At 47.4% G+C, this 17,426-nt stretch overlaps 1 protein-coding gene across 9 annotated transcripts in view; it reads left to right on the top strand.

Moving 5' to 3' along the window:
* Window positions 1-17,426, top strand: part of LOC123771607 (centromere protein F) — a 155,047-nt gene that overhangs the window by 123,519 nt on the left and 14,102 nt on the right. For all 9 annotated transcript variants that reach the window (XR_011224712.1, XM_069313434.1, XM_069313433.1 and 6 more), the window contains 5 exons: window positions 1,615-3,862; window positions 12,455-12,568; window positions 13,588-13,755; window positions 14,548-14,619; window positions 15,973-16,648. Coding sequence is in view for 8 of the 9 variants with exons in the window: in XM_069313434.1 (XP_069169535.1) it covers window positions 1,615-3,862; window positions 12,455-12,568; window positions 13,588-13,755; window positions 14,548-14,619; window positions 15,973-16,648 (3,278 nt within the window). In the remaining variant the exon portion in view is untranslated. The remainder of the gene's footprint in view (window positions 1-1,614; window positions 3,863-12,454; window positions 12,569-13,587; window positions 13,756-14,547; window positions 14,620-15,972; window positions 16,649-17,426) is intronic.

Below are 17,426 nucleotides of genomic sequence, written 5' to 3'. Positions count from 1 at the left end.
CTAGGGTGAGGGGTGTACACTATGGCTGAAGGTCTAGGGTAAGTGTGTAAACAATGGGTGAGCGGTGTAGTGAAAACAATATAAACAACATATTGATGGGTGTTGGGCTGGGTGATGATATGAGCCTAAGTGGCATCATATGGGGCAACAATGTACGTCTAGTAAAGGCCTAGTCACCTTAAGCCTTGGTACATTGAAACCAAGGCGTGAGACTACTGCACCAGTCACAGATGACGGCAGGATCCTGGTGCACAAACCAAGGCGAGAGACTACTGCACCAGTCACAGATGACGGCAGGATCCTGGTGCACAAACCAAGGCGAGAGACTACTGCACCAGTCACAGATGACGGCAGGATCCTGGTGCACAAACCAAGGCGAGAGACTACTGCACCAGTCACAGATGACGGCAGGATCCTGGTGCACAAACCAAGGCGTGAGACTACTGCACCAGTCACAGATGACGGCAGGATCCTGGTGCACAAACCAAGGCGAGAGACTACTGCACCAGTCACAGATGACGGCAGGATCCTGGTGCACAAACTAAGGCGTGAGACTACTGCACCAGTCACAGATGACGGCAGGATCCTGGTGCACAAACCAAGGCGAGAGACTACTGCACCAGTTACAGATGACGGCAGGATCCTGGTACACGAACCAAGGCGTGAGACTACTGCACCAGTCACAGATGACGGCAGGATCCTGGTATACGAACCAAGGTGTGAGACTACTGCACCAGTCACAGATGACGGCAGGATCCTGGTGCACAAACCAAGGCGAGAGACTACTGCACCAGTCACAGATGACGGCAGGATCCTGGTACATAACACTCGTGATAATGACTCAATTCATGATTGGTTTGCCTGGTATACTTCATTACAACCATCTGGAGTTGGGAAAACCATATGAACATTTTTGGTATGCTTATCATGTAATTATGACAATTTTGCATAGTGATGATGACAGTATTCATCTTGTAACATTTATGATGATAATCCCATTCACATGGTAACATAAGCATTAAACGATGGTTATGTTTCATGGGTGAAGGTAAACTCGGTAACAAGGTAAATTACATCCACATAGAGCTATTATGTCTTTATTTGTATCATACATGTAAAACCCAGACAGTAATAATTTAAATCATCATATGATGATAACCGCTCTTCAAGGTATAAGGACTCATAGGGCTGATGTAGCTCAGGTGTATGGCATTTCATTAGCAGACGAGGAGTCACAATAACGTGGCTGAAATATGCTTGAGAATGGTCCAGGACGGACCGAAACGTCATTGTCCCTTCACTTTCTAGTGTGTGGTCTGGTTTTTCATTTCATTACATTTCATTACAGTGCATATATACTTTATTATTATTATTACACTGAACATGGCTCATTATGCTCCCTGAATTCATGATACTCTATTGCAGCACCATAATCCTTGGCACCCCTTGTACTCATTATACTCTGTAACTTGAGATATTCAGTTCTAGACGGAGAATTCCTTTCTCAATTACCTTCATGCAGGTAAAACTCGTCCAAAGGTATTTTGTTGACAAGATTTTAATATTCGTGGTACCAGGTTACATAATGTACAATTATTAATCCATATTTTTCAGATTACAAGAGGAGAGGAATGATCTTCAAAAAAAGTACAACAGATTGCAGGAAGAACTTGACAAGATGTTAGAGAAACATGAAAATTATAATGTGGAGTTTGAGGAACACAACAATAAATCTGACGAGTTGGCCTTCTTGAATGAAGAACTCAGTTCCAAAAATGATGAATTAGCCTCCAAGAATGACCTGCTTATTACCAAGAATGAGGAGCTCACAGTGATGATTGACGAAATGAAGAACGAAGTAAGCGAACTTATGTGCCAGAACAATGTACTTAAATCCAACACGGAAACTCTATATAAAAAGGAAGAAGAGCTCATGACTGAAAATGAGAACCTTACGGCAGTGAAGAGCGAGCTGGACGCCCAGATCCAGGCCATATCGCAGAGACTGGAGGAAGTGATGTCGGGAAATCGAGAACTCGTTGCCACGAACACGGATGTGGTTCTGCAGAATGAGCAACTTCTTGCACAGAATCAAAGTTTGCAGGCTGCACTTGAGAAGAACGCTTTGAATATAGAGGAGCTTGTAAAGTTGAAGGAGAGTGTGAATAGTCTGAGGGATGAGAAAAATGTTTTAGAGAAAAAATTGAATGATCTTGATGATTCTGTTTTGATAAACACGCACTCTCAGAATGCACTGCAAAATGAGAAAAAGGAGCTTATGGATAAGGTTAAGGAGCTAGAGGATAAGGTTAATCAAAGTCAGAACAAATGTATTGAGCTTACAAATCAAATTGAAGTATTAAAAGCTGAAAAGGAAAAATTAATTTCTGATTCTGATATTATATCTACTGAGAAGAAAGAAGTTTTAGCCGCTTCTCAGGAACTAACTCTAAAGTACACCACCATTGTTGCTGAAAGAGATCACATGTTAAAGGAAAACATGAAATTATCCTCAGAAAAAGAGAAGCTGCAATTGGAAAAGAAAGACATCATGAGCTACAAGGAAGAATTACTTTCTGAGAAAGAAAAATTGCAATCGAAGCTTGAGCATGTGGAGAAGGAAAAAGATGAACTGCTTCTGGTAAAGGAGTCACTCGAGAAGCAACAAGATCAGCTGAAGCTTGAGAGTGACTTGATTGCCAAAGACAAAATTGAATTAGAGGCTAGAAGGGAGACGTTGGAGTCGAAGATGAAGGAAATGGAGAGAGTGAGGAATGAGATTGTCTCCGAGAACGAAACATTGGTAAAACAAAATGCCGAGTTGAACTCCAAAGTAAATATGGTGTTGAATGATAAGATGAATTTACTATCGGAAAAAGAGGAAAGAGAATCTGAGAAAGATGTGATCATGAAAGAAAAGAATGAATTATTGTCCGAGAAAGAGGCTTTACAGGTAGAAAAACAGGAATTGTTAGCAGAAAAGGAGATAATCTTTAATGATAAACAGAAAGTGCTTTCAGAAAATACTCGGCTACAGTCGGAGAATGAAAGTATTTTGAAAGAAAAAGAAATCATGCTCTCAGAGAGAGAGTTACTATCAACAGGAAAAGAGGAGCTTCTCAAAACTGTTGAGGATATGACATTACAGAAAGAATTGATGATCTCTGAACAAGAAAAGCTTCAAGCTGATATTGTAAGCTTGGGTGAAGAAAAAGATCAGATCTTGTTAAATATGCAGGAACTTAAAATCAAAGTTGAACAGAATGAAATAGTTATTGATGAACTAAATAAAACAATTGCAAATCTAACTACTTCAAAGGAAAGTCTTATGTCAGAAAAAGATCAGTTAATTAAAATTAAGGAACAGCAGCAGCAAGAAAGGGAGAAACTTGAAACAGAGATATCCACACTACATGGTCAAATTACAAATATTTCCTCACATAAAGAGAATCTGTCATCTCAAGTTACGCAGCTTCTTGCCAATAAAGAGGACATGACCTCAGAAATTGAACATTTGAAGTCTAACTCAAAGGACTTGCTTTCAGAAAAAGATGAACTTAACAAGGATTTAAAAGAGATACGAACACACTGCAAATTAGTTGAAGATGAGAATGAGTCTCAGAGAACAACTTTAGAGACTCATAAGATTGAGATTAAAAACTTGCAAAATACCTTAGAAGATTTTAAGCAGCAGCAGCAGTCACACGAAACGGTGGTAGACACACTGAGAACAAATTTGAATACGAAGGCAGAAGAAACTACGCAAATGATCCAAGAGCTCAAAAAGGTGAAGGAAGAGCTTCAGGTCACACGAGGGGAGCTGAAAGTTACCCACACAAACCTTGCCAACAAATTGAATGAGGTAAGAATTTTGTTTTAAACAAACTTATAGAAATGTACTACAATTTATATTGATCATTACAATTAGTCCTAGTTTATTGAAAAATGTAGTACCATGCACTCTATGCTGATTTATATAATTACCATTATCTCTTAAAGGTGGTGCATCAACTGACTGCCTTTATGATTAAATGTATAAACTACTGTAGTTTACTTAACCATTTGGCTGTGCTAAGCAATGACAGTTGCTGCAAGGGAAACACTTACCATGCTGCTTGTATGAAGCCTTTCATTTGGCTTGATCTTTTCTTCCTTGCTCAGGATTCCTTCCCAGCCGTCTACACCTTGCCGAAGTGTTATTGGTAAATTTGGGGCAATGTCCCAGCTGTTTATGGTTCCAAAGAAGGAATTTTCCAGATTCTCAGTTTAGTCCTGATCTTTCCTTTCTCAAAACCCGGAGTATACTTGGAGTGGGTTCTGAGAGTTGTTCTGCTTCCCAAATTGGGCTTGATTTCTGATGACTTGGGCCAACAGGCTGTTTCTTGCAGAGGCCTGCATGTCCACTAAAACCTAGTTGGTCCAGTACTACTGTTGGAAAGTGTCTAATTCTTTCTTGAACATTTCTACTTTTGTAATGGCAATATTTCTTACGCTTTCTGGAAGTGTTTTGAATAGCCGTGGACCTCTAATGTTCACATTACTTGTCCAGTTTTCTGGATGATCACCATTTCCCAGGTTCACCAGATGGTTTCAAGCCACCCTGCTCATTTTCCTATATCTGCGGACACATATTGGTACGTTCTGATTTATCTATAGTTCTCAGATTGGCTGGGGTACAGAATGGACCATGTCTGCTACCACTTTCTGGATCTTTTATTTGGGCTACAGTGGCTCTCAGGACCTTCACCAGACTTACTTGTGTTGTGCTTCACCATCTCCAAGTTCTTGGCATTCAGGTTCTTGCTTACCTCAACAGATTGTCTGCTAACTCCGATTCCATGTCAACTGTCGAAAGTCTCGGGGTCTCCTTACTAATCATTGATGTAATTAAGATTGGTTTGGGACTATAGGATGGCCTCCTATTCTCTTCTACAGCCAGCTTTGATGTGTTTGCGGGACCATTTTTGACTACTGTTAAGGGGCCTTCGCCTTTCCTGTCTGGACTTTAAAGGCACAATTGGCTGCCTGAGCTTTACCTTTGACCACCAATTATGTCCTTAGAGTTCTGCTGTTTATCTCTTCCTTGATTTCTTGTCACCCCAACCCCCCCCATCTCGGCCGAAGACATTCTTTTCAATGCGACCTTCTTCTTGGCTGTGGCTTCTGGTAGTTGTGTTTGCAGCCTTCATGCTCTTCGTCACAAGAATGGGTTTTGTTCCTTTCGTCTTGGTTATTGCTTTCTTCACTTCCTTTTCTGGGGGGAGCCCCTACGGCTCCCTGGAGCTTATCGGGCTAATGTGTGTTATGTTAGACCGGGACATTAGCTATGGAGTTCAGACCTACCAGGGACCAGCGCCAGAACCTGGCCCCTTCAGAGAGGTTTCAGGGAGCAATGGCCCTGGAAAACCCCATATAGTTGGGGGTTTTCCTTATCTGCCATCGACCGGGGTTAGGCACCCAGAAAGGTAGGCGTAACAAAACAAACCCCACATGGTAAAAAACTACAACAAAAACCGAACAGAGAGGTAGAAAAACTCCCTACAATCCCAAGGAAAACAATCAAACAATCAATTTACTGCCGCGCCGGTCGTCCGCGCAGCCCTCCCCTCCCCGGGAGGGGGAGGGGGGGGGGCCCCGGACCTCACCGCGCCGGCTGCCGTCAGTTCGCAAGCTAGTGTCAACCGGGATAGACGCTTCTCTGGCCTCAAATTCCTTGGCGGTGTTTGCCTCGTGTGGCGTTCTCTGCTGTTGTCGTGGTGTGCGGTGGCCAGGAGTACTTCATCAGTGCCGGGGCTGCATGCGTCTAGGGCTTCCTTCCCTAGGCGCCCTGTGAGTACTGCCCTTGCGTGTCAGGGTTATCTTCTCTGGGGCGTTCGGGAACCGCTCCCGTAGAGGTTTTTGCTGCTCGGCATTTGCCTCGCCCTTGGGGCCAGCTGGGGCTTGGGGCCCTTGTTTGGCCTTGGGTAGGGAGTGGTATTGTGCTGGTTAGGGCGTCAAGGTGTTGCGCGGCCTGCCACCTAAGCGGCGACCGGTTCCTGTTGCTCTGGGGACGGTGTACTTTTGCGGGGTTTTTCTTTTGTTTTGTTTTTGGTTGCCTGGTGGAGGTGCTGCCTCGTGGGCCCATAGTTCCCCTGGTATTGTTTTGGTGGCCCTCTGCTAGGCCCCCGTGCTTGTACACGTCCCAGGGGTTTTCAGTATTATCAATTACCCGTGTTTTGTTTGGGTTTCTTAACCGGTTAGCAACACCTTGCCCGGGCTTCCCGTAGTTGCTAACCTACGGGCCCTGGAAACCCCTGTCGGGGCTCGGGGACCCATGGAGGCGTCTCCCGAGTTCCAGCCTGCCTTGTGCGGGTTTGAAGGTTGCAGTGTGCCCTTGTCTCAGGGTGACAGTCACCTGTTTTGCCTCCGTCATGCTGCCTGTTGGGTCAATGACACCTTTGACCCGGAGTCTTGCGAGTCCTGTTCTCTGCTTGTGCTCAGGTTTTACTCTGAGGATGTTCCTATTAGAGTACAGGCAGCATCAGCGTTGCATGGTAGATTTAGGTTATTGCAACGCGCTAGGTTGGTTTCCCGCCTGGATGCCCCGAGGCTGCCCCGTTTTTGCTTTAGGGACCCTGATCTGGGGGCGTTGATTGCTATGGCTTTGACTCCTACGCCCTCTGGTCCTTCCCCTGTGATTCTTCCTGCACCACCCCCCCTGTGTCCGGCTCCGAAACGTATGCGGCTTTCGGCCTTGGCACACGATTTAGTTGGTGGTGAGACTCGGGCTGCTTCGGGGGCTGCCCCATCCGGGTCGGGGACGGAGGCATTTGAGCCGGTTCCTCCTGCCGAGGCTTCTGGGTCCCACCAGCAGGCCCCCTTGTCTGCCTTTCCCTTGGACTCTACCTTTTCTTCAGGGGTAGAGGGTTTGGAGGACGGCTCTGCCCCGGGTCCCGACGTAAGGGATCCTGGGGCTGGGGAGGAGTCGACCTGGGGGCCTTGGGCCCCCTGTGACCCCGCTTGGGTGCTTTTGCCTTCCCCACGGGGTTTATTGTTGCAGGGGGAGGGGTTTTCTTATCCTCCCTCCCTGTATGAGTATGATTTGGGTTCGGCTCCTCCCCGTGTTCGGTTCCGGGCGCCTTTGGGTACCTCGGCTCCGTCTTTACAGGGGTTTGCTACTTCCCGTCTCTCCGCGAAGGTGGCTCGGGAAGCTCTTGCTGCATACCTCTTGCGAGACCCGGGTTATGCCTCCCCGATGGATCCGTCCTCGTTTGAGTTCGGTTCTTCTTCCCGTTTTTGGGTACGTTTGGAGGTTCCGGGGTCTTCCTGGCTGGCAGACTGCCCTTTCTTTTCGTTGGGGGCGTGGCATGGGTTCTGTCGGACCCGCACGCTTGATTGGCGCGAGACTGCTACTTTTATGCAGGTTTACCTGGGGGGCGAGTTTGAGCACCTTAATGCGTGCTTATTCGCTCCTGTGCTTTCTCGGGATGTTGGCCTTTTCCAGCTTCACGTGCAGGTTCCTCAGCTTTCGGCTTCATTGGTTGCGGAGGAGTTGCGCTCCCGTGGGCATTTGGCTTCGGTCTTGCGTTTCTTTTCCCTTCTCGAGCTCTCTTCTGCTTGGCTCGAGGAGGATGTGGGAGCGTTGGCTGAAGGGCCTTCGTCCGGGGCGCTTTCTTCGGCAGCTAGGGCGTCGGCTGCACTGTTGAAGCTCTTTGCGCCCATCCTGAAGGAAGCGGTGTCTCTGTTTTTTGCTTCTCGCCTCGCGTGCCGTCAGGCGGTGCTCGCCCTCTCTTTGGATTCCGCTTGGGCCCTGGCTCTTAGGTTTTCATCTCCTTTTTGTCCGTTGCTGTTTGCAGAGTCTGCGGTGTCCCAGTTTCTGCATGCGGCTTCGGCTAGTTGTCGTCCTATGGCGGACTTGTTGCTTCTCCGGAGCAGTCGTTCTCGGCAGTTTCGGAGGGGTCGTGCCAGGGTTTCGGTTTCCGCTGGTCGAGGTGGGCCTTTGGTGCCGGTTTCTGAGCCGTTGTTCCCTTTGGGGCCAGCGTCGTCTGGGCGGCGCAGTGTTCGCCCTGTTCGACGGTTGGGTTCTCGTGCGGGGCGTCGGCCCTTTCGCAGTTTGCCCCGTTGACGGGGCGATGGGGGGGAGGCTCGCTCTGTTTGCCCACGCTTGGTCCCACGATTTGTGGGCCTTTTCGGTCGTGTCATCCGGCCTGCGGTGGCGTTGGGCGCCTCGTCCTCCTTTGGGGGGTTCGGGGCTGACAGGGCAGGTCTCTTCTCCGGCGCTTCGTCAAGTCATCTTGGAGTGGGTGCGCTTGGGCGTGGTCGAACCGACTACGTCCCTCAGGTGGGTTTCCCGCCTGTTTCCAGTGCCGAAACGGGACTGTGCAGATCTGAGGTTCATTCTGGACTTGTCCCGTCTGAACCCCTGGATTCCTTGCCCCTCCTTTCGGATGACTACTCTGTCTCAGGTCCGGCTTCTGTTGGAGCCGGGTGCCTGGATGGTGTCCCTGGACCTAAAGGACGCGTATTGGCACGTTCCTATTCATCCGGGGTTCAGGGACTGGTTAGGCTTCGTGGTCGGGCGTCACGCTTACCGTTTTCGTTGCCTACCTTTTGGCCTGAATCTGGCACCTCGCGTTTTCACGCGTCTGACCCGAGTTGTGGTGACCCGCCTGCGTCTTCTAGGGATTCGGGTTTTGGCCTACCTCGACGACTGGCTGGTGTGGGCTCCCAGTCGGTCAGCTTGTCTGCTCGCCAGGGATTTGGTTCTTTCCCAGCTCGCCAGGTTCGGGTTCCTGGTGAACTGGAGGAAGTCCCATCTGGTTCCGTCCCAGGTTCGGACCTGGCTGGGTCTTGTTTGGGATTCTCGGACCGCTTCCTTGTCTCTACCTCCGGTGGCGTTGCGGCGGCTGCGGGACCGCCGTTTGCTGTTTCTGCGAGGGTCCCGGGTCACTCGGCGGTTGCTCGAGCGGTTGTGCGGGAGTCTGAACTTCGCCATGCTAGTCTACCCGCCGGGTCGGGTTTGGCTTCGGCGTCTGTTTTGGTTCCTTCGGGGACGTCCTTTCCGCCTCTCTCGCGATCGTTGGGTTCGCCCTCCGGGGGTCTTATGTCGGTTGCTGCGTCACCGTCTTCCTCTTCGGATTTTTCGGGGTTCGGTGCCTTGGCGCCTTCCCGAGCCCTCGCTCGATGTGTTCACGGACGCGTCGTCTCTCGGCTGGGGCTTTGTGACCAGTGCTCACCAGGCAGGCCAGGGACGGTGGGGTCCGTCCTTCCATCGGGCTCACAGCACGGTTCTGGAGTTCGCGGCTGTCTGGTTCGCGCTTCGGAGGGTTCGGGTCGCTCGGGGATCGACCATTCGCCTCCATTCGGACTGTTCTCCGGTGGTTCATTGCCTGAACCGCGGGGGTTCTCTTCGGTCCTTGGCTCTTTGGGGTTGGTCCCTTCGAGTGGTTCGTCTGCTGGATTCTCGGGGTTTGGCTCTCCGTGCGGTTCACGTCCGGGGAGTGTCCAACGTTCTGGCGGACGGTCTGTCTCGCTTCCTTCCCCTGTCCACGGAATGGACGGTCGACGACGACTCGTTTCGTTGGATCTGCCAGACGTACGGTCTCCCAGATGTGGACCTCTTCGCGTCGGCGTGGTCCCGGCGTCTCCCTCTATATGTGACGCCCTTCCCCGACTGCGAGGCGTTCGCGGTGGATGCTTTTCGGCAGGACTGGTCGAGGTGGGGTTACCTGTACCTTTTTCCTCCGGTCCAGCTGTTGCTTCGGGTTCTGGTTCGGTTAGAGACGTTCCCGGGGAGAGTAGTCCTCGTGGCCCCTTGGTGGCCGGCCCAGCCTTGGTTTCCGGTGCTTCTGGCTCGGTGCCCGAACCCGGGACGTTTCCCGCGGCTCCGCCTCTTTCAGCAGGTCGGCCCGATCCGGTACGGGGCTGGTTCGACCTTCTCCTCTGCTCTTCGCGTCTGGTCTTTTTGACGCGGGTGTATCACCATTTCTATGGTGATCAGGTGGCTTCTTTGATGGTGTCCCACCTGAGAGCTTCGTCTAGGCGACAGTATGAAGTTTCCTGGCGTTCCTTTCGCCATTTTCTGGCTCTTCGTAGGTTGTCTTTTCTCTCGGATCGGGTTGTTTTGTCCTTCCTTACTTGGCTTTTTCAGGACCGTCATTTGATGCCTAATACTGTCGCCTCGTATCGTGCGGCGCTGGCGGAGCCGCTCCAGCTCGCTTTCGGGGTGGACGTCACATCCGCCCCGTTTCGTAAGCTTTCCCGTGCTATGTTTCACCTCCGGCCTGCTCATGCGCCGCCTGAGCCGTCCTGGTCCTTGGACAGGGTGCTCTCCTATCTTTCCTCTCCTCGGTTTGTGGTGGCCCCTTCGGTTCCCGATTGTTTTTCCAAGGCTTTGTTTTTGTTGGCATTGGCCTCTGGGGGCCGGGTAGGGGAGCTTCATGCTCTCCTCCGGCGCAGGGGTTACTGCTCTTTTGGTCCTGGGGGTAGGTTTGTCCGTTTGCAGCCTTCTCCGTCCTTTCTGGCGAAGAACGAGACGGCTGCTTTCCGGAGGGGTCCGTGGGTCATTGATGCTTGGTTGGTTCGGCCGGGGGTGCATCATGTGTTGTGTCCTGTTGCTGCACTTCGCCGTTACCTGCGCGCTTCGGCCGGAGTGGCTGGGGATGCGCTTTGGGTTGATCCGGTTTCCCTCGTTCCCTGTTCCAGGGCTCGGGTCTCCCAGGTTGTCCGCAGGGTTATTAAATCTAGCCAGCCTGCGGTCTATCCTCGCGCCCATGACGTTAGGAAGTTTGCGGCTTTGGCTGCCGTGTTTGGTAATATGTCTTGGGCTCATATTCGGGCGCGTGGATTTTGGAAGTCGAACAGGGTCCTGGCCGCCCGTTATTTGGTGAATGTCCCTGCTCCTCGTCGTTCTTGTGTTGCTTTGGGTCGCAGGTTGCAGCCAGTTGTCTCGACTTCGAGTTGAGGAGTTTGTGGCCACCGCCTCCCGGGTAAGTCCCATTTTCCTTCTCTTTGGGTATGTAGCTCCAGGGAGCCGTAGGGGCTCCCCCCAGAAAACCAGCGTTGAATGTAATGAAACGCCATTTTCTGGGTGAGCCCCGGAGGCTCCCTGGTTACCCTCCCTCCCATCCGGTCGGCGGGATTTTTCGCGTTGGTTGAAGCCTAGTTTCCGAACTGACGGCAGCCGGCGCGGTGAGGTCCGGGGCCCCCCCCCCTCCCCCTCCCGGGGAGGGGAGGGCTGCGCGGACGACCGGCGCGGCAGTAAATTGATTGTTTGATTGTTTTCCTTGGGATTGTAGGGAGTTTTTCTACCTCTCTGTTCGGTTTTTGTTGTAGTTTTTTACCATGTGGGGTTTGTTTTGTTACGCCTACCTTTCTGGGTGCCTAACCCCGGTCGATGGCAGATAAGGAAAACCCCCAACTATATGGGGTTTTCCAGGGCCATTGCTCCCTGAAACCTCTCTGAAGGGGCCAGGTTCTGGCGCTGGTCCCTGGTAGGTCTGAACTCCATAGCTAATGTCCCGGTCTAACATAACACACATTAGCCCGATAAGCTCCAGGGAGCCTCCGGGGCTCACCCAGAAAATGGCGTTTCATTACATTCAACGCTGGTTTTTTTTAGCTAAGAACAAGTTTTCTAATTTTCATTGGTCTTCTGTAGCAGTGGACGTATTGTTTGTCCAACCAGGGGTATATCAGGCTCTTTGTACGGTTGCCACATTGTTGCACTGTGCTATTCACTTACCAGGCTGTGGCCTTCTTAAACACTTTTCTTGGTGCTTTGTTCCAAGACCAGGCCTCTCAGGTTATCCATCAAGTGGTTCACTTCAGCCAACCCGATGCATGTATGCATACTCGTAATGTGCGAAAGTGCGTTGTCATTACTGTACTGCCTTTCTTTCTAATTCAGGTTTAGGGTTTCCTGATGTATAACTGTTAGATGTTCCCTATCCTAAGAGTTGTGCCGTAGTACAGCAGTCGGGGGCTCCTGCACTGTAGTATTGTATTGGCATGGGTGTGACCAGTAACTATCTTGGTCCACTTTACTAACTTTATACTGCTAGACACACACAGACTTCAGTTTCTTGATATTAATCAGCACTGCACACCGTGGTGTTGTGTTGAGCAGCTGCCTGTGTTGTGGCTGAGACTACTACCCGCCCCTAGATGGCAACATGTTAGCATGGGTGCCTGTTGCCCGCTCTTCTTTAAACGTCCAATATCTGCTCATGTTTACCAAATGTATTTGGTTAACCAGTTAACTATTCATTATCTTATTAATACTTATTTAAATTTCCTGCTGAGAACCATTAGCCAGCATTGTTTCCCAGCATTGTTTGCCAGTATTCCTGCAAATTGTTGCTTTGCAGTGTGAGGAAAACTAGATTTGTGATAATGAGTGATGAGTACAAGTGTTGAGTATTTCAATAAGGTATCTTAGCAGGTTGAGTAATTTTCTCGTTTACTCTTGTACTAGACAACCAACCTAATGGTGGAGAAGGCTTCCCTGGAAGTGGAACTGGCAAGTGTGAAAGACAAGCTGTCATCAGCAGCAGACACACACAAATGTCTTGCTGCAAAGGAAGCAAAGGTAAGTTCCAGGCAGTCTTGCCTCTAATTTGTATTTATATTATTTATTTATTAGCTCTGCAGTTTTACATACAAATGCATTCCTGGACACAGTGTTGAATCATTCTGCATTACAAAATATTGAAAACCTTAAGAAATTGGAATTGCTAAATGGAAATTATAATTAGTGTTATAATCTTATGAAATAAAGTATTGTATTACCCTGTATTAATTTCAATATATATTTATGTAATAAAATCTAGTATGAATTAGGCTAAATAGTTGTCATCTTTATGATTTGCGTAACAAAATATGCAAAGATAGAATACAGACAAGGAGCCGGTCGGCCGAGTGGACAGTACACTGGACTTGTGATCCTGTGGTCCTGGGTTCGATTCCAGGTGCCGGCGAGAAACAATGGGCAGAGTTTCTTTCACCCTATGCCCCTGTTACCTAGCAGTAAAATAGGTACCTGGGTGTTAGTCAGCTGTCACGGGCTGCTTCCTGGGGGTGGAGGCCTGGTCGAGGACCGGGCCGCGGGGACACTAAAGCCCCGAAATCATCTCAAGATAACCTCAAGATAACCTCAAGACAACCTCTTTCAAATAGATGATAGTGAAGACATCGCTCAATCATGATAATTCACCAGGCCTGAAAATTTGGATTATTCTGGATAAGTCATGTTGCTCTATCCTGACCTGTTCTGTAAAGCATGCTTCCTGGATAACAACATAGTTGTTATGCACGAACATAACATTTTGATTCATTTGATTCTCATATTCATAAGACTTATCAAATTAAAAAAAAATCAAATATTTATTTAGGTAAAGTACATACATACAAGGTGTGATACAAACATTGATGGATTTATAGATAGAGCTAGTACATACAATGCCTAAAGCCACTATGACGCAAAGTGTTTCGGGCAGGATTTTTATGATCACTTTCCTAAGTTTTCATTGAGAAATGTAACTTTAAGTTGTCGTTTGAGCGTTTGATGTTGTAGTGACCATTAACCATTGTATCTTGCCTCCCTGTCAGATTGAACAGCTGCGGAAAGTACAGTTGGAAATCCGCACCGATTATGACGCACTTCGAGCCAAATTCACCCTTAATGAGAAGAGTAGTAGAAAGAAAGATAAAGAATTAAATGCATGCAGGATCCATATTACTAATATAGAAGATGAAGAAAAGCAGTTAAAGGAAAAGGTCAGAGTTTATTTTTTGGTAGCTCTAAAACTTATATATTGGTTTTATTATTATTAATAATAAGTAGGGTAATTAAGGTAGGCTGTTGAAGTGGGAGGTGAAGTATGCACCAAGCTGGGTCAAGGTCATAAAGCTTTGTAGGAGTTATGCTGTGGTCAAGTTTACACAAGTAATCAGCAAGTTAACCATGACTTTTTGTGCAAGTCTATCTTTCCTGCTTCCTCCTGTAGTAACTAGGGACCATCTGTTTAGAGGACGGGTTTCAAATTTTGGGTAATCATGGGCTTCCAAACATGCAGTTTCAAAGGTTATGTGTATGTATGTTGACCAGACCACACACTAGAAGTTGAAGGGACGACGACATTTCGGTCCGTCCTGGACCATTCTCAAGTCGATTGTGTAGACAGCATGCACAATATTGAGATAAATAATGTGTAACTTGCAAGATATTATATAGTAGATGACTAGTAGGAGCAGAAGTGCAAGGCTGTAGAGGAAGATTAGGGGCAGGAAATGGTTAGTGCAAGGCTGTAGAGGAAGATTAGGGGCAGGAAATGGTTAGTGCAAGGATGTAGAGGAAGATTAGGGGCAGGAAATGGTTAGTGCAAGGCTGTAGAGGAAGATTAGGGGCAGGAAATGGTTAGTGCAAGGCTGTAGAGGAAGATTAGGGGCAGGAAATGGTTAGTGCAAGGCTGTAGAGGAAGATTAGGGGCAGGAAAAAAGTTAAAGTGCAAGGCTGTAAGGGACGAGTCAGCTGACAAACATAAACAACTCTGTAATTTTACTCGGCAGGTGGAACACTGGCAGAGGCGATTTAATGAAAAGAACACGGAAGCAGAAGAACAAGCATGTCAGAATATGGAGGTGAAGAAAGAAATTGTGATACTGTATAATATATACTTAAGTAGCTGTTAACAATGAAATGAATACTTGTTTCTAATGTGTTTCTTGTATTTTGAGTTCAGTACTTAACACTTTCGCTCGGTAATGACGCAGTATGGCGTCAAAAATTTAGTAGACGAGTGTTCGGTAACGATGCAGTATGGCATCAAAAATTAAACAATTTGGCCTGCATTCGGCTTGGCTGCGGGAGGGGCGCGTCGCAGTTTTGGACATTATATGCATATACTCCCGTGGGGAATTTCATTGTGAATACATTGATACCAAAATGAAAGACTTAGAACCAGTATTGAGGTAACAAAGTTGAAAAAGAGTATACACATTTTATTGCTCTAGATGAGCACTCACTGGGGTAATGTGCTGTCACTTTCTCTGTCTGATGTGGGTGGTACGCCGGGCTTTTGGACTTTATATATGCATATGCTGTACTTCTGTAGGGAATATTGCAAACACATTGGTACCAAAATGAAAGACCTAGGACGAGAATTGAGGTGACCAAAGTGAAAGGAGTGTACACATTTTATTGCTCTTGCGCGCTACTAGGTAACACCCTCTCACTTTGTTTTGTGCGGGTGGTACGTCGGGCTTTTGGGCTTTATATGTGCATATACTCCTGTAGGGAATTCTATTGTGAACACAATGATACCAAAATGAAAGACCTAGGGCGAGAATTGAGATGACAAAGTTGAAAAGAGTATTTACTTTTCAGTATTACCGCACGCTTTAATTGAATGCCAGGCGCGCCTTGGGGTGGCACAGCACTCTCTTTCTGGTAACCTTGGCTCACTTTCATCTTGTCGGCGGGTGGAGTGCACCGCGTTTTTTTACATTATATGCATATATTCCTGTATTGAATTCTATTGTGAACACATTGATACCAAAATGAAAGACCTAGGTCGAGAATTGGTGACCAAAGTGAAAAGAGTATACACATTTTATTGGTCTTGATGAATGCTCACCGGGGTAATGTGCTGTCACTTTCTCTGTTTGCTGTGGGTGGTAAGCTGGGCTTTTGGAGTTTACAGACATTTAGTCCTGTAGAGAATTCTATTGCGAAGACATTGATACCAAATTGAAAAACCTATGACTAGAATTAAGGTGACAAAGTTGAAAAGAGTATACACTTTTCAGTATTACCGTGCGCTCCCGTGGAATGCCCGGACCACCTTGGGGTAACGCGGTGCTCGCTCGTCCAGAGCGCGAAAATGTTAAGTTCTGAATACTGTTTAATTATTTGTTCATGGTTTTTTCTTTGGAGAGATAGTAGTATGAAAGTATACATGTGTACTGTATTTAAAATGGAAGTTTGTATTTTAGGTTATGAAAAAGATGCACGATCTCCAAGAAGCAAATGACAATTTGAAATCTAAGATACTGCTCCTTCAAGCTCAAATAAAGAAGTTGAAATCTAATAGCGACAGTAAAGAAGCACCTCCACATGAGCCAAGTAGGCCGAAAAAAAGTCCAAGAGTGGCATCTTGTATAACAGTTTTACATGCAAGTGATCTTAGGAAAGAGAGTACAGACACTCAACCTTCTCAAAGATCGGATAGCCAAGAAATTATCGGCAATTCACAACCTCAAGTGGACGTCAATTCTTCAGTATCTCAAATGACTCGGCGTGCAGTGACGCGTCGGGCGTCGATGCTGTCTCTCTCTCCTGGCTCTAGCTCCGTAACCTTAACAAACAAAGCCCTTAAAAACAGCCCTCCAGAAAGAAGTATCACTAGATCGCGCAGATCCGCAGGTGCCAACTTGGAGGAGAAAGCCGTTCCGAAAGGATCTCAAGTGAATAAAATGCAAACGAGGCGTTCCTACTCCCACAGCTCAATTGGCACAACTTCCCTTGGAGATGATACCATGAAGCATTCCATGAAAAGAGTCTTATCATCCACATCTACGTCAAAAGACAAGAAGAAGCGTCGATCGGGTACCACTGTTGTGCCCGAGTCACCAAGCTTTGTGGAAACACTCTCAACAAAATTTAAGCAAGGTAAGTTTGCTTCTCTAAAAGCAAAATTTAAGTGGAGAGAATAAATAATTTAGCCATCTAATTCCTATAGCGATTCCAGTGAAGAACTCTTTCGTGGAGCTCAAGTGCTTACAGTTGAGAGAGGAATGTTTATGGTGTACGTAGGAGGTGGGTGTTCTCGCCACAGAAACATTGCTCTAGGTCTCTTACCGTTAGGAAGTAGGCAGCTGGGGAGGGAAGCCAAAAAATGAAGAAACTATGCAAAGTATTATAGTATATAAGTAAAATGACTAGGAATGGGACTGTAAAATTGGTTTTAAGATGGTGGAAAGGGGAAGGAAGGGATGTACTGCATGAAACTGAAAATATAAAAAGAGGGTAATGAAGAGGAGAGGGATGCATGGAAAAGGTTGCTGCTTGAAGCCGTGCCAAGCGATGGGAGATGAAAGAATGATAGAATATGTTTAGTGTAAAATGTTTGCAAGTGTTGTCAAAAGTGGAGGATGTTGCAAGTGTTGTCAAAAGTGGAGGATGTTGCAAGTGTTGTCAAAAGTGGAGGATGTTGCAAGTGTTGTCAAAAGTGGAGGATGTTGCAAGTGTTGTCAAAAGTGGAGGATGTTGCAAGTGTTGTCAAAAGTGGAGGATGTTGCAAGTGATGTCAAAAGTGGAGGATGTTGCAAGTGTTGTCAAAAGTGGAGGATGTTGCAAGTGTTGTCAAAAGTGGAGGATGTTGCAAGTGTTGTCAAAAGTGGAGGATGTTGCAAGTGTTGTCAAAAGTGGAGGATGTTGCAAGTGTTGT

The sequence above is a fragment of the Procambarus clarkii genome, chromosome 75 (genome assembly GCF_040958095.1).
Source record: "Procambarus clarkii isolate CNS0578487 chromosome 75, FALCON_Pclarkii_2.0, whole genome shotgun sequence".
Classification (NCBI taxonomy): Eukaryota; Metazoa; Arthropoda; class Malacostraca; order Decapoda; family Cambaridae; genus Procambarus; species Procambarus clarkii.
Note: the sequence above shows the minus strand (reverse complement) of the source record. Positions and strands in the feature narration are given on the sequence as shown.